This window comes from Anopheles aquasalis, chromosome Y, assembly GCF_943734665.1.
Source record: "Anopheles aquasalis chromosome Y, idAnoAquaMG_Q_19, whole genome shotgun sequence".
Taxonomy (NCBI): Eukaryota; Metazoa; Arthropoda; class Insecta; order Diptera; family Culicidae; genus Anopheles; species Anopheles aquasalis.
This window is the reverse complement of record NC_064879.1, coordinates 5,852,984-5,868,825: the sequence shown is the minus strand read 5'-3', so window position 1 is coordinate 5,868,825 and position 15,842 is coordinate 5,852,984. Positions and strand designations below refer to the sequence as shown.

The 15,842-nt window shown below is 54.9% G+C and overlaps 1 protein-coding gene and 1 long non-coding RNA gene across 5 annotated transcripts in view; one reads left to right on the top strand and one right to left on the bottom strand.

Annotated features, from left to right (window-relative positions):
* Positions 1–15,842, top strand: part of LOC126579955 (mucin-5AC) — a 44,336-nt gene that overhangs the window by 22,845 nt on the left and 5,649 nt on the right. For 3 of the 4 annotated variants that reach the window (XM_050243744.1, XM_050243743.1, XM_050243745.1), the window contains exons 7-9: positions 1–505; positions 1,532–6,890; positions 14,559–15,036. The exon at positions 1–505 is cut by the window's left edge and continues 774 nt beyond it. In XM_050243744.1, coding sequence (XP_050099701.1) covers positions 1–505; positions 1,532–6,890; positions 14,559–15,036 — 6,342 coding nt within the window. Of the gene's footprint in view, positions 506–1,531; positions 8,178–14,558; positions 15,037–15,842 lie in introns of all 4 variants that reach the window. The other variant, XM_050243746.1, reaches the window with a different exon arrangement.
* Positions 8,195–14,647, bottom strand: LOC126579956 (uncharacterized). The gene is made up of 4 exons (XR_007608484.1): positions 14,392–14,647; positions 12,530–12,562; positions 11,320–11,622; positions 8,195–11,256 (listed from the first exon to the last, which is right to left on the bottom strand). It is a non-coding gene; the product is annotated as an uncharacterized LOC126579956 (long non-coding RNA).

The window sequence follows — 15,842 nt, the reverse complement described above, 5'->3', positions numbered from 1 at the left end:
GCGGAAGCTCCGGTGGGTACAGTAACAGCCGGGTGCGGCCACAGAACGAAGGATTGGATCAGCTGCCCGAGTTCGAGGGTGTGTTCCGGGAGAAACCCAAGTACGTGACGCTGAACCGGGTGCGCCCGACCAAAACGACCTCGATCGAGGACCGGTACGATGAGCACGGTGACGATGCGGATGACGATGCGGAGGAGGCGGAGGAGGAAGATGACGAGATCGTGGAGGAGGAGAACCAACCGTCAACGTTCGCGGCGAAACGCCCAACACCGTCGGCCACGACCGGTCCGAAGTACGTGAGCATCCGGCGCCAGCGTCCGACGGCCACGACGGCCAGCGGTGACGGCCAGGACGAACCGGAACCAACGAGGGAGAGCAACGAGGGTGTGCGCGGGAAAGAGGGCACGGGGCCGCAGTACGCCACGCTCAATCGGAACCGCTTCCGGCCCACGAGCGAAAGTGCCATCGAGGGCGATGATGCAACCGAGCGTACCATTCCGAGTCGGTAAGTGATGCTCGCTGCCTCTGTCTAAAGGGGGGGCGGGGGGGGGGGGGGGGGGGTGGACTTTGGTATTTAATTTTTATTTGTGACACATGTTATTAACATTTTTCCCTGAAAGCTGATCCTTTCAAGAGTATTGTGTGGAAGTTTTGCATCAATCGAAGCGAAACTGACGAAGATATTGATTTTTGAAAAGTCGCACGCCTCATGCGTTTGCAGGCACGCACTTCTACATTTGATGCCATGGATGAAGTATTTCTCAAATCTTCTCCAAAATTGTACCAAATAATCTTCAAAAGTTGTAGTTTACTATGGCATTTACAGAAATATAATTGAGTTGATACTTTTCTTGTAACAAACCTTCAAAAATGAGCCATTTTTCGGTAGCAATCAAAAGACTTCAAGCGACGAACCCGGTTTGACAAATTCGTCACCATTTTCACAGTCGTTGCCTAGTAGCATAAAAACTACTGGGCCGATCGATTTGAAATTTTTAACACATAATCTGTGCACTTTTTGTCAGGTAGTCCCTTCGAGATTTCATAAAAATTGTTGATGTTTTTTTTTAAACAAATCTGTAAAGTTCGTTTTTTATGGCAGAATCGCAAAAAGCATCACTTTTTCAACTTCAAAAACCTGCCAAAAATCGAAAAATTGGAACATCAACAGGGCTACCTAGATAAACTTATAATCTTTCAAACGAATATCGATTTGCATATTTATGATGACCTGTCATGTCGCTACGAAGGGGGCACCGTAAAAAGTACCTTTGCGGCGACACGCCTCCTAAAATTTGATGCCATGGATTCATTTTCTAATGAATGTTGCTCAAACCAATACCAAATATTCTTGAAAAGTTGTAGATTAATATGCCATTTACTTGAAAAAATAAAGTTGAATGGTTACGTCACAAAAAATCGTCAAAAACGGGCCTGTTTTCGCCTGTTGGACTCGAAAATACCAAAGTCCCCCTTTAAAAACTCTGCCACGCCACTCACACCGGACTCTCTGCTCTCTGCTACCACACAGCTACAACACGATCGATCGTAGACGGGCACCGGGTGTCCAGAGCGTCGGCAGCCGGTTCCAGGAGGTCGAACGAGATGATGTAGGCACCGATTCCTCTCTTTTGGTACCCTCTACAGACTTCCAAACCATATACACAGGCTCGACAACCACCACCACCACCACCACTACATCCGATGCCACAACAACAACAACACCACCACCATCAGAACTGAACTCGATACCATACAGCACACGACAGTACAGTCTCGAGTACAGCAACATCGTTAGCGGTAGTAGCGTTAGTAGCGATAGGGGTAGCAGTAGTAGTGATAGTAGCAATAAGATTGGTAGTGGTACTAGCGCCAGTAGTGACACCGAACGACCGGAGGATGGTTCGCCGGCCTTCCTCACTACGAGTGCGCCCGGTACTGAGGCACCAGCAGAGCAGTCAGTGTCCGTGCAGCAGCAACAACAACAACAACTGTCGCCGCCGCCGCAGCAGCAGCAACCGAGTGTAGCGAACGAGATCATGGAACCCACACTGGCCGAACTAACGACCGTGCTTAACCAAGGTGAAGGCGTTGCGGATACTAGTGTCGGTGCGGTCGACGAAGAGGTGGGCGGTACCACTACCAGCTACTTGGAAACGTCGTACGTGACGCCCACGACCCCCGAGGGGGGGTCTCCGGGTCGTCCGGTCCTAACTAATGACGCCTTCACCTCCCCTAACCAGAGTTTCAAATTCACACAAAGAACTAGGAAACCACCAACGACCACCACCACCACCACCACCACCACCAGCACTACCACCATCACTACCACCGGAGCGGTTGTACCGCCTGTTACTAACCACTTGGGTGCCCCTTTGGTGCCGGAGGTCAATGGCGGTGGGTTCGGGCAGGGCATAAAGGCGGCACCCCGCCCCTTCGCGGCCGGTGTGCGCCGTACGCGCCCCACGCGACCCACACGCCTGACCACCACCACCACTACCACAGCTAGCCCCACCGTTACTAGCGAGCTCAGCGACTCGAACACACTGCGCTCGGTTAAGGTGAGTTATTCCAAAGCCCAGAGATTTGATCTTACAGCAAGTGGGCGCCAGCGAAGGGTCGGTTTGGCGGCTGCGGACAGTGCCGAGGTCCGTTCCGGTGATGCGGATCCGTCAGCGGCACCCAGGGATGCAGGGACGGCACGGCCCCCAACGTTGCCCCCCGGTGGCCGAGGCCGCGTGCGGTTCCGTGCGTCCCCGACGGTGTCACCGACCGGCACACCGGAACACCGGAACGGTAGCCAGCGCTTCCGTCCCGTGACCACGTCCCCGACCGACCCTTCCAGCTCGGTGGCCCCTCCGCAGCAGCAGCAGCAGTCTCGCCGCCGTTCACGACCATCGCTGACGGGTAGCTTGGCCGCGAGCCGCTTTGCCATCGGCCGTGACAGCACAACGGAGGCGCCTGGTGCCGCACTGCGACGCGTCAACTTTGAGCTGTACAGTGGGCGCGGTACCACGACGAGTACGGGTGAGCCAGCGATCGAAACGGGACCACCACCGACAACGACGACGGCGGAACCGGGTGAGATCCGGTCGTACACGCGCCTCCCGCTCGACGATCCGTTCATGACGCAGGAGCGCATCCTGCTGACGCTTGGTACCGCGCTCCGGTATGGGTTTAGCAACCGGAACGAGCTGACGACAGCGGGCCGCGCCGAGTCAGTGACAGAGCAGCAGAGCAGCACTCCGTTCAAGGGTCGCCCGTTTGGGTTCGAGCGTGACAACATGCCGGCCAACGTGGCCGATAGTGCGTTCGTCGAGGGTTTGAACGATATGTCGACGGAGCCGGAGGCGGAGCTACCGTACACGGTGGCCGATACCGTGCCGACCACCGTCTACAGTGTGGATCCGGCCGAGGTTGACACAACGACACCGCAGCCAAGGCGTCCGGCAGTGCGCACCCGGACGGGAACGTACCGTGCTACGACGGAATCGAGCGATACGACGCTGAACGTGGTCGTGTCGGAGGTGAACACTAACAAAACGTTCATCCCGGGTCGTATAACGCGGCCAACGCGCCCAGCACGGTTCCGGTCGAGTACCACGGAGCCGCTGGGTAGCACCGAGACGGCTGGCGGTACCGAGCAGACGGAAGCGAAAGCATCGCGCAGACCGTTCGGGTTTGCCCGGCGCCAGGAAGCGCTGGCAGCGCGGTTTGCTGTGCCCGATAACGAGCTTCCCGGCATATCGACCACCAAACGGCAGCGTGGTGGCGGTGTTCGGCGTCGGACGACGACCACGACGACGGCGACGCCGACCACAGCACCTGAGAAGGAGGTGGAACAGAGGGTAACCGCGCCAGACAGGCGCCAGCGACTGTTTGCTGCAAGAACGACGGCAACGGCAACGACCACCACGACGACGACGGCGACCCCGCCCACGAGTGAACCGTACACGGTTGAACCACGGACCTACCCGGACAGTAACGTCGCCAACTCGGACTTTACCACCGTCATCTCGAAGGACGCATCGAACGAGATCGGTTCCACGTTCGATCTGCTCAACACCGACGGGTTGCTAGCGTTTCCCGAGCACCGGGACGACCGGGAGCAGGGCTCGGAGGAGGAGCAGGGCCCGTCGTCGGAGGAGGATGAGATGGTGACCCCGGGGGGGGACACAACGCTGGCGACCCCCCCATCCATCCCGCTGACCTCCCGGAAGCGCCCGGAAGCCACACGGCAACGTTACAACGACAGCCAACAGATCGAGTCCGAGTCGATCTCGAACAGGAGCCCGGGGGCGCGTGCGTTCACCACCGGTGCACCGCCGCGACGCTTCACCGGCCGCATCCTCACGACCGAGGCCACGGAACCGACGGAACCGATCCGGAAGTTTATACCGACGCGCCGCAACAGGCCCTCGTTCTCGCTGGCACGCAACCGGCTGTCGAGCAGCACGACCGAGGGCGCGGACCCACCGGTCACGTCCGCGACACCAGCGTCACCCGTAAGCTCCGGCTCGTTCGTACCGACACGCCGACGGAAACCGTTCAGCGCGATAAGTGGCCGCACCACCACCACGGCGACGACGACGACGACGACGCCGACACCAGCAGGAGCGGGTGACGTGGGTGAGGGAGCCCCGGTTCGAACGCCACCCCGACGCCTCTCCGCTAACCGGCGACCACCGACGTTCGTCGATTCCTTCGACCAACCGTCACCGAAGTCACCGAAACCGTTCGAACAACGGGCACCAAATCGGAACTCACTGCTCCTCCCCAAGCGGCCCCAATCCTTCCTGCGTACCACGACGACAGCCAAAACGACGACGTCCCCAGGGGAGGGGAGCGGTGAGACGACGGATCGCACCACGTACGAGGGTGAAACCAGTGGCGAGCGTTACGGGTACGGGACGACACCGCGCCGGTCCTCGTACGAGCGCTACAACAGTGGCGAGGATGAGCAGGAGGATGAGAACGAGATCGGGCAGCGCCAGGGCAAGCGGCTGCCGGGCAGTGCGCTCGGCGGTAGTGACGCCAGTAACGCGCTCGGCAGCTCGGGAGAGCTCGCACCGGGGATCACCGGACTCGGCGGAGTCGGTTTCCGCCGTCCGCCGGTCATCGGTTCGGCGCCACCGCGTATCATCGGTTCCGCCCGGTTGCCAGCACTCGGTACCGGTAGCAACCGGTTCATCTTCAACAACGGGCAGCCAGCAGCGGGCGGGGAGGCGGCGGCGGCGGCAGGTGGTTCAACATCCACGACCACGCAGCGCACCATAACCACCCGCACCAGGCGGCCGTTTGGGGGTGTGGGCGGCTACAAACCGCAACTGCCGGGCCAGAACGGTACGGTTGGTGGTGCGGGCAGCGTCACGACACCGAGACCACGCTTCACCCCGACCACCCGCACCCGTGCACCGCCAGGGGGCCGGCAAAGGTCGACAACGCCAGCGGGGGCGGTGGAAGGGGCCGACCTGGTCGCGTCACGTGACGGTACCAGCAGCGAGCTGGACAGTGGCGCCCCGACCAGACGCTACCAGCCACGCAAACCAACGAACGGACGGCGCAACCAGATCACGAACACGGTACCGGGTGGCGGTGGTGTTGCTGCTGGACGACCACGCACCAACCCAACCGCACTGTTCGGTAGTGGGCGTGGTGGACCAGTGGCACCGCTAACCACTACCGAGCCCACCGTACGAGCGACGTCCGTACCAACGGACGAAGGCACCGCCGCCGGTGGAGAACTGGAAACGGTGACAGTGACGACGCAAACGCTCACGACTTTGCTCACACCGAGTGGCAGTGCAGCGGGCTTTACCACCGATCCACTCTTTACTACCACTACCACCACTACCACCACAAACAACAACAACAACAACAACAACAACAACAACAACAACATGAATAACAACAACAGTCAACAAGCAACACTCACTAGCAACACTAGCGTGGGTCGGGAGGCGGAGAATGAAATCGTTGAAAAGACGACCGTGTACCCGACTCAACAGGAGCAGCAGCAGCAGGAGCAGCAGCAGCGGGACGAGGAAGAGGAGGAGCAGGTTACGGGAGGACTGAACACACTCAGAACCACCACCGAATACTACACCGCATCCGATGAGGCACACTACACCACACTGAATACGGCCGACACCAAGTACACGATCAATGATAATATCGATATTGATGATGTCCATGTATTGCAGGACCGGGGTCGCACGTCCACGACCACGGTGAAGCCGACCACGCTCTACCACGTGTTCTCGATCGACAAGGACAACGCCGAGTCGGTACCGTCCTCGACGGAGATCTACCGGACGGAGGAGCAGGAGATCGAGCTGCCGGCCGCTAACCGGACCGACAAGCTGGTCCAGATCCATCGGGTGGTCGAGATCTACACCAAGAACGCTAGCAACCCGGACGACCTGCCGGTCATGCAAAAGCTGGGCGAAATCAATCGCAAGATCATCATCCGGCTGGTTGAACCGAACAGGGCTACGAACAGGAGTAGTAGTAGTAGTAGCAGTACGACCACCACCACCACCAACAATCAGGAGCAACCGAACGCGAACGAGGCGGCCACGGCTACGGAAAGTTCGGACGAGAGTGAGAAGCGGGGCCGCAGTATGGTGCTGTCGTCGAACAGTGTGTTCACCGTGGAAACCTCCACGATCCCGCTCGAGGGGCTGTTCGATGCGGAGCAGAAGAGCAACGGGTTCCCGCTAACCACCACCGAGCTACCGCTCCCGCTGGACCCGGAAACCGTAGCGCCACAGCAGGAAATCGAGCGGATCTCGAGTGTGGAGTTCGGTACGGTTGTTCCACCGGCAGCGGAGGAGCTACCCCTCACCATCACGCCACTAGTGGCGGAAACGGAGCGCTACACGCTACAGGTAACTAGCAGTGGACGACCGGACGCACTGTTGACGACGGTGTTGGCGCACGGTTCGGACGCACGCACGGCACCAACGCACACGACCGAGTACGAGTACGATGCTGGTGGTGGTTCGGGTGTGACCACCACTACCGACACTGCTGCCGACCAGTACACGACCACCAGGGCGGCACCGGTCGCTTCCTCGACGCAACGGGAGATCGTACACAAGTACACGCTACCGGCCGAGTTCTCCTTCCAGGAGCCCTCGAGTGAGACGACTACTAGCACCACCACTACCAGCACCACTACTACTACTACGGGCACACCACTGACTACTCAGACTCCGACCACAACGACGTCGACGTCGACGACGACGACGCAAACACCGGAAACGGAGCAGCCAGTGCCGTCGACGGAACCTGTGGCCGAACGAGTACGCCCACTGGTGCTACCGAGCACCAAGGAGGGTAAGCGCAAGTACACCAAGCGGCCGACCGAGCCACCACCGCGGGTACCGGACTTTGCGTACAACCGGGAGGTCGCTTCGGACTCGGAGCAGCAGCTCGACAGCACCACGGAACCACTCACGACTGATGCACCACCGCCAGCGACTAGCAGCCGGGCACCGTCGCGCTACCTGAATGGGCGCAAGTACGTGTCCTCCCTCTCGCTGCGTCCCAACTTTGGCGGAACGGGCTCATCGGAGGCGCCCGGCGTCGGTTCGTTCCGTAAATCCAAGGATATCCCGGTCGGTGTGCCATCGAAGGGTGCCGGCACTACGCTGGACGCACCCGCAGCCACAACAGTGACACCGACGACCAGGACGACGACGACCAGGACGACAACGCCCAGGACGACCACGACGACTTCTGCACCGATCACGAAGATCGACTTCAACATCAAGTACGTGCTGCCGGCGTCCCTACCGTCGGCCGGGGACGGTACCGAGCTGAAGATCGAGAGCAAGAACGACAAGTACAGTGTCCCGCTGACGCCGATACTCCGGCCCGACTTTGTGACGCGCGAGATCTCGGGCGAACGGCAGGAGCGCCAGTTTTCGCCGGTCTACCGGCCCGATCTCGACAACGACGAGCTGACGCGCCAGCTCACCAGCGACCCGGACCCGGTCGCCCTCGAGGCGGCCCATCTCGATCACGAAATCTTGGGTGGCGGCGGTGGGGACGGAGTGGCCGGAGTGCGCACCGGGGCCGATCTGCTGTCCGGCGAGTCGTCGGGCGAGGGGAGTGGCGAGCGGGGCAGTTTGGCCCGGTCGGCGGCCTTCTTCCTGCGCCGATCCGCGGAGGTTAGTTAAACACGAGCCGCCAACGTGCGAGCGGGCACAGGCAGCAGCAGCAGCAAACGCAGCAGCAGCAACATACACAAGTCGACAGTGAGCTTGCGGCATGGCGGCTCCCTAAACCCAACGGCGATGATCGTAAACGGCATGGACGAGCGTGTGTTCCCGAGTAGTACACCATCCGCATGAAAAACCGTGGATCCACTCTGCGCTTCCCTTTTCCACTAGCATTTACTACCGATTGTCCGATGGGGTGTCCTGGTGTCTTGATTCCCGTAGGACGATAACGATCGCGTGAAGCGTTTTGTTTGTTTTTTTTTTTTTTTTTTAGATCACATCTGACGGTGCCTGTCCATGGACAGATGGACCGGACCCGTTATCGCCCTACGGGAATAGACAGCCATGTGTCAGCGTTTTTTTTCCGCTGGCCCTTGGGCGTGTGTCTGTGTTTGGAGCTGTATCTTTCTGTCTCAGAGTGCTTCTTTCCTTTCTATCGCTCTATCTCTGCCACAAACACTTACCACCGTTCTTACTCTAAACACTCTATAAACCCTTTCATCTTAATGTTTCCATGTGTTGTGTGTATAAAAAATACGGCGGTTCGGTGTGTAGAATGTAGACGAGTCGAAGGCACCGGTTATTACTGTTATTTATTTCCTCGTGTTGCGAAAAAAAAACCCTTTTGATTTCCTTAACCCCTTTCTACTACATATAAGCCTTCCTTCCCCTACTGAGGGAGCAAACCTCACTCGTCCTGGTAGCTTTACGTTAGCGCCCCACTGGACAAGGTGCCACTTAGCAATAACCTTAGCCCCACCCTCCACCCTCAAACAACCAACAATCCCTTTTAGCAAACTAACCACAACCGTAACCACAAAACCCATTGATTCGTTGGCACATTCGTTCCACGACAGTTCCACGCACGGGGCGGCAACTGCGGGATAGAGAAGCGCCTGTCTACGCCTGCCTACGCCTGCCTACGCTACTGCTGAACGCTGCGCTGTCTAAACTGTAACCATATGCGGCCAGTGTAAGATATATAGGGCTAGGCACACGCGGTTGACAGGCAGGATAAAAGGCGAGGACGAGTATGAGTAGTAACCTGTAGATACTGCCGATTGTGGTAGCGAACACACGAAGCGATACCGGAGTGGTAATGGAATTCGTTCGATTCGCGCCCTGCACACCGGTGTACCATTTTACCCGCTCCATTTTTCCACTTCCTACCACTCCCCCCCCCCCCCCCCGCACCCCACGATGATCGGTCAGGTCATCCCCCCTTCTTGTCACTCAATTAGTCTGTAAGTCCACCCGGTTTGCGAACGTGTGTATTTTGTGTTTTTTTTTTTAAATGAATGAATGAACGAACCATAAAAAAAAGAAGTTAGGAGCAGCAGTGTGTAGCAGTAGTTATAGCGTTTTAATTATGTAGTACAGTAAGTCTGTTTCGTGGTTAGCGTATGGTGAGGTGTTCTTCTTGTAGGTATAAGTACGAACTAAATTTAACAGAATTTCAATTTTTTTTTGTTTGTCATTTTCGATGTTGTTGTTCTTGACGCTCGGCACAGTCGCTCGTTGGGACGCTTTGCTGCTTTCGGCCCCCCTTTATCCATTTCGCATTTCGTTGCTATCCATTTCGCATTTCGAAACAATTAATTTATTCGGCGGCCTTTTTGGAGGTTTGCGGCCGTTGCGGTTTTCGAGGAGAAAAAGGGCTACCATCGCACGTGACATCGCCAGCGGAATGCCGTCGCCGAACGCCGACGTTTCCGCACCAAAAGTCACAGAGCAGCAGCAGCAGCAGCAGAGAGAGAGAGAGAGAGAGAGAGAGAGAGAGAGAGAGAGAGAGAGAGAGAGAGAGAGAGAGAGAGAGAGAGAGAGAGTGTTTTAGTGTTAGTGCTAGTAGAATCCTTATAGCGAAGGTGTAAGGCCGTAGCAGTACAAAAAAGTGTAAGCAGTTGCGCTCCCCTAGGGAGCAGGAGCAGGGAGTAACAGATGGCACGCGGTCGCGGTGACGCGTCCCCCCCCTCTTTTTGATTAATCTATAAATAGCGGTAAACACACCACGCACAACGACGCTTGGCTGTAATTGTTAAGTTCGAATAACGTTCGCAGTTTTTTTCAATCAACTTTACTAGCCAACAACAACTGCCACCCAAGACAGACAATACTCAACTGAAAGCCGTTCCCCTAACTCTTCCCCCGGTTCATTCCGGTCTGGTTCGCATTCTAACAGACCGAACCGCGATGGTACCTTTCTGTTCCACTTTGCTGATTGTGTTGGGCGATGCATGGCAGCAGATAGGCACGCTAGGCTAGCAAGCCATGGGGCCCTTTTGTCCACCAGCAGTGTTTGCAGAAAACATGCGATGCGTACCATCTTGGGTACCGTGCCATAGTTTATGCAAACAGTTGCTGCAGATGCACCAACTCAGAGGGGCTGCTCAGCTGCCGGACTTATGATGCAATCGCAAGCGATGCGATGCGTACTGGCGTTGGCGTTGTGACGGCGGGAAGCAGCTAAACAAAAATACCTCGACTTCCAATCCGATTCGCAATGGTACGATTGATTGTTTCGATTGTTTCGTTCCTCGATCCGAGGAAACATGAGAGGGGGGGGGGGAGGAAGGAGGAGCACACCGCCAACAGCCAGCGCAGTGAAGAGTTGTGGCCCGGAAGAAAGTGAAAGTTCGTCTGCACCGAGGGCTGTCTGCACCGGTCACGAAGGTCGAGGGGGGATTCCGTTTCTTGTGCATTTGTTTTTTTTTGTGAAGAGAAAATGAAACCCTTTTTCGGTCCATCGCTCTCTGGGTGGCATGAAATCTTACCTCTAGGAGACCCGTCCGTTCGTTTCCGACCACATGGCCGCAAGGAATATGGTCCGGGGTGGCGGATCCGGTCGCCGGGAATACCGAGTGGGTTGCCTTTCTCTTTTCACTCTCGCATACGCATGTAATCAAGACGAAGTCAAAATTACTGGGGTAGGCTCCCAAGTCAACCTTGAACCTTTATACTTACTGGTGCAGCAAACCGCGTCCTTGGACATCGTGGTGCTAACCTAGCGCCACAGAAAGGCACCCCATACCTACCCAAACACAAAACAAAGGATGACTTTTTCTTTTCTCCTTCGTCGGCATTCTCTACTAACCCCTGGAAGCCACCAATAAAACACCTTTTAGCGCACGGTTTGCCGTGAAATGAATGAACAGCGCAGCAATCTTTACTTTTCATGTTCGTTTAATTCCGGGTTCCGGTAGAAGCACCCGCCGCGAGCGCCATTCATGTTCTCGTTTCTCGTCGTGTGCATCAGAGGCAAAGAAGCAAAGCGAAAATAGCACAAAACATACAGTGCGCAGCTCCGGTAGTCCGGTGCGGCGGCTTTTCCTCAAGAAGAAGCAGCAGCAGCAGCAGCAGCAGCAGCAGCAGAAGTATTTTGTTAGCCGGGCTGGAACTGATAATACTATGTCAAGTCTAAGTAAAGTCGCTCTAGTTCGTGCATCCATTTTGTTGCTGTTATTGTGGTTGTTTTTTCTTCTTGTTGTTTGCTTGTGGCGTGCTCGCACGCGCGTGCTAACGCAATCTGGTGATCGATCCAGAAGAACCAGCTGCAGGTTACTGAAGCGATTACGTGTGCAGGCTGTGCCACTGGTGGGCGCGTAACGCAGAAACCGGCCAGAGACTTATGAGACACCCACCCCACCCCCTCGGGGAGCGGGAAGCAATTTCCTGTTGACAGTTGATTGCGCCAGAGCGCTCCCTTCACGGCTGGGCACAGCTTTCTAATGTCGCCGCCCGTCCACCGCTCCGCGCCACCCTTCTCCTCCATCACATTTCCCTCCCCAGTGTTCCCACCTTTCGAATTAGGCCTTTTTTACGCCTCACCCCAAAGCTCACAATCGCGGACGGACGGACGCAAGATTGATCCCCAGCGATTGGATGATTGGCTCAGAGTTGATCGAGGTCGGACCCTGGCCCCATTGGTGTTGGTCGTTTGAATACGTAAGCGGAAAACGGTTTGGAGTGAAAAGCGAAAACGGAAATGACATCCGTTGCCGACTTTCGCTCCAATCTGGGGCCAATCCAATGGTAGAACCGGTTGGCGAAGATGTAGACGTTTGACGGTACTATACACAAAACTATACCACCACCCCCCCCCCCCCCCCCCCCCGGAGACACGTCCCCTTCAGGATATTTTGCTTGGGATGGTGCCACCGTGGGAATCGTGGCCGTCTGACCAAACCAAAACCATGGCCGCGTATTGGTCAACCGGTCACGTGATCGGACCTGAAAGATGACGTAACGTGCATAGGCTAACGGCTGAAGTTTTGCTTTTTTTTTATTACTAATGCAACCCCTACCTCCGCTGACTCGCTGACTGCCGGGCTGAAGGTCTGGAATGTAGGGTGTGACGCAAGCAATTAGAAAACATTTGCCAACATCCCACGGTTTTTTGTTTTTATTTTTGGCCAACGGTCGACAGAAATGGCCACAATCGCCACTCACTGACCAGTAGTTAAGGGGGGACTTCGGTATTTAATTTTTATTTGTGACACATGTTTTTCACATTTTTCCCTGAAAGCTGATCCTTTCGAGAGCATTGTGTAAATGTTTTGCATCAACCGAAGCGAAACTGACGAAGATATTGATTTTTGAAAAGTCGCACGCCTCATGCGTTTGCAGACACGCACTTCTAAATTTGATGCCATGGATGAAGTATTTCACAAATCTTCTCCAAAATTGTACCAAATAATCTTCAAAAGTTGTAGTTTACTATGGCATTTACAGAAATATAATTAGGTTGATACTTTTCTTGTAACAAATCTTCAAAAATGAGCCATTTTTTGGTAGCAATCAAAAGACTTCAAGCGACGAACCCGGTTTGACAAATTCGTCACCATTTTCACAGTCGTTGCCTAGTAGCATAAAAACTACTGCACCGATCGATTTGAAATTTTTAACACATAATCTGTACACTCTTTGCCAGGTAGTCCCATTGAGATATCATGAGAATTGGTGATACTTTTTTTTTAATCAAATCTGTCAAGTTCATTTTTTATGGCAGAATCGCAAAAAACATCCCTTTTTCAAATTCAAACATCTGCCAAAAACCGAATAATAGGAATATTAACAAAAACTCTCCGAGGCTGTCTAGATAAACTTATAATCTTTCAAACGAGTATCGATTTGTATTTTTCTGATGACCCGTCACGCAGCTACGATGGGCACCGGGAAAAAGTATCTTTTCGAAGACACGACTGCCTAAATTTGATGGCAAAGATTCATTTTTGAATGAAAGTTGCTCAAAACAACACCAAATATTCTTGAAAAGTTGTAGATCAGTATGCCATTTACTTGAAAAACTAAAGTTGAATGGTTACGTCACAAAAAATCGTTAAAAACGGGCCGGGTTTTGGCCCGAAAATACCGAAGTCCCCCCTTAATGGACCGATAGCTGATGATTAGGTGAGTTTTTGAGGTAGGAGAAGGTAAACGGCATCCAGCGAAAAGAAAGCTTTCCGTTGCACATTGCAAGACACAAACGGCCAACTAATGTAGCTAGCTAGTCTTAGGCTAGTAGAACGCGCGATCCTGCGCGGTTCTGGTTGATTGAAGTGGAGCAAACGGAGGGCTCACGAACAAAACCCGAATCATCCGAAAAAAGGCTAGACTGGAGGCCAGACGAAGAAACCCTTTTTAGTTTAGAATAGCGATAGCATAGTGTTAAGCGATGTTAATGATGCTGATGGAAGATGTGATTGGTGCTGGTAAATTTTAATGATTGCATCTCTATCCTAGATTAAGCACTCTTGTATCAATTAGCAACGGTAGCCCCGGACTGTGCTCCCCCGGAGTTGCTCTCTTTCCACCATCCCCCCGTTTCATTGGACCAGAATGCACGCAAACTCGCACGGACCGAGAAAGCAAACAACGGGGCCGGGCTCCTGGTAATGGGTTCTGAAGGGTCCCTCGATTGGGGCTTTTGTAGATAGGAACAAAAAACAAACTAGCTAGCTAGCTCGCAAAGCCAATGTATGCCAATGCCAACAAGTTTAGCCTCCGCACAACACCAACAGGCTGCCAATCTGCGCCACAAATACACACCCACACACACTCAAGCACACGGTTCTAGGTTAGAGTTCCAAACACACACCTCACATGCTCCAAACATACGCCCACCCCCCACAATAGCCCTTTTTTAAAAAAAAAAAAACAAACTGACCGCCGAAATTCTAATTTATAAAATCCGAGAAACGGTCCTCCATTACTCCGTGGACACAGTTAGTTATCCATTTTGTTTTTTATCAACACTTTCCCTCTCTTTTCACCACTCTACTCCGCCCGTAAAATTGGCAACCTCACGACACGGAACGGAACGGAATCTCCCAGGTGCGACCTCAGTTCCGGCCCAGTCTCCGACGTCCAGCAGGCGAACAGCAGCCAGCAGCAAGCACCACAACCGTACGCACCAAGACCACGCGACGCTCTGCATCGAGCGAAGAGCAGTACTCGGCGACGACCAGCCAGCCACCGACGTCGTCGTCGTCGTTGTTGTCCCGTAGGCGCCGACCGACCGCCCCATCCTACCTCAGCAAGCTGGCGAACGCAAATCGGCTCGCCACGGCCACGGTGACGTCACTGGGTGAGCAGAGCACGATCGGTACGGTGACGAGCACGACGGCCAGCGCCACCACCACCACTGCCACCACTGCCACTGCCACTACTGGAAGCAAGTTTAGCCGCCCAAAGCCCGCCGGAGCTAGTAGTTTGCGACGCAAATATGGTGGAGGAGTCAGAACCGGTTCCAATACCGGTGCAACCTCCACGTCCAGCGGTGACAGTGTCACACCGCAGCCAGATCCCATCGGTGAGTAGCTGTAGTAGTAGTAGTAGTAGTAGTACACTGAGCGCTGAATCGGCCAATCGGCGACAAAGATGGAGAGAAAGAAAGAAGCTCCTGATCCTATCCGAACAGCACCCGTACCACCTGGATGCCTGCGCTGTTATTCGAGTCCCCCTTTTTCTCTTCTTGCCTTGCCCACTCACTTCATGCTTCCAAGCTGTGTATGGCGGGAAGGTACGGGAAGTGAGAAAGTGAAAGTGCGATCCAATCACAGCATCCATCGTGCCCATCTTGTGTTGCTTGTCCATTCAGAAAGAAAGGGGCAGAAACAACAACAAGAGAAGGGTGGCAAATGGCGTCACCTGTCGCTTTCGAATCAGGGATCCTGTGGTTCGTAATGTCTGTCACCCCCACCCCCCCCCCCCCCCCCCCCTTTGGCTGCGCTGGGCCTGGGCAGTTTCCTTGATTGGGAGCGGGCGAAAGTTGAACCCCAGTCCAGGGTTTTTATTTTCTGCTTCCTGTCTGAGCCGCAGTGACACATGCTAATTGCTTTGGCGAGGAAGTGAGAAAACGTTTCGCGCGCCAACATTAAATGGTGATCGAACGAGCCCGAACGCACGCCGAACTAGTTAGCACGCAAGAAGCGCATAAAGGGGAGCCCATGTCCATTACATCACGTCTCGCGTTCCAAACGTAACCCGCCAGTAAACAGGGGCGCCGGGGTCCCAAAGACGGCGACCACTAGGTCACCACCAAATTCAACTACGGGCAGCCGGCCAGTTTCACAAGCTGCGCTTCGGTTTGGGAACGGAATGCCAAGATGCACAAGC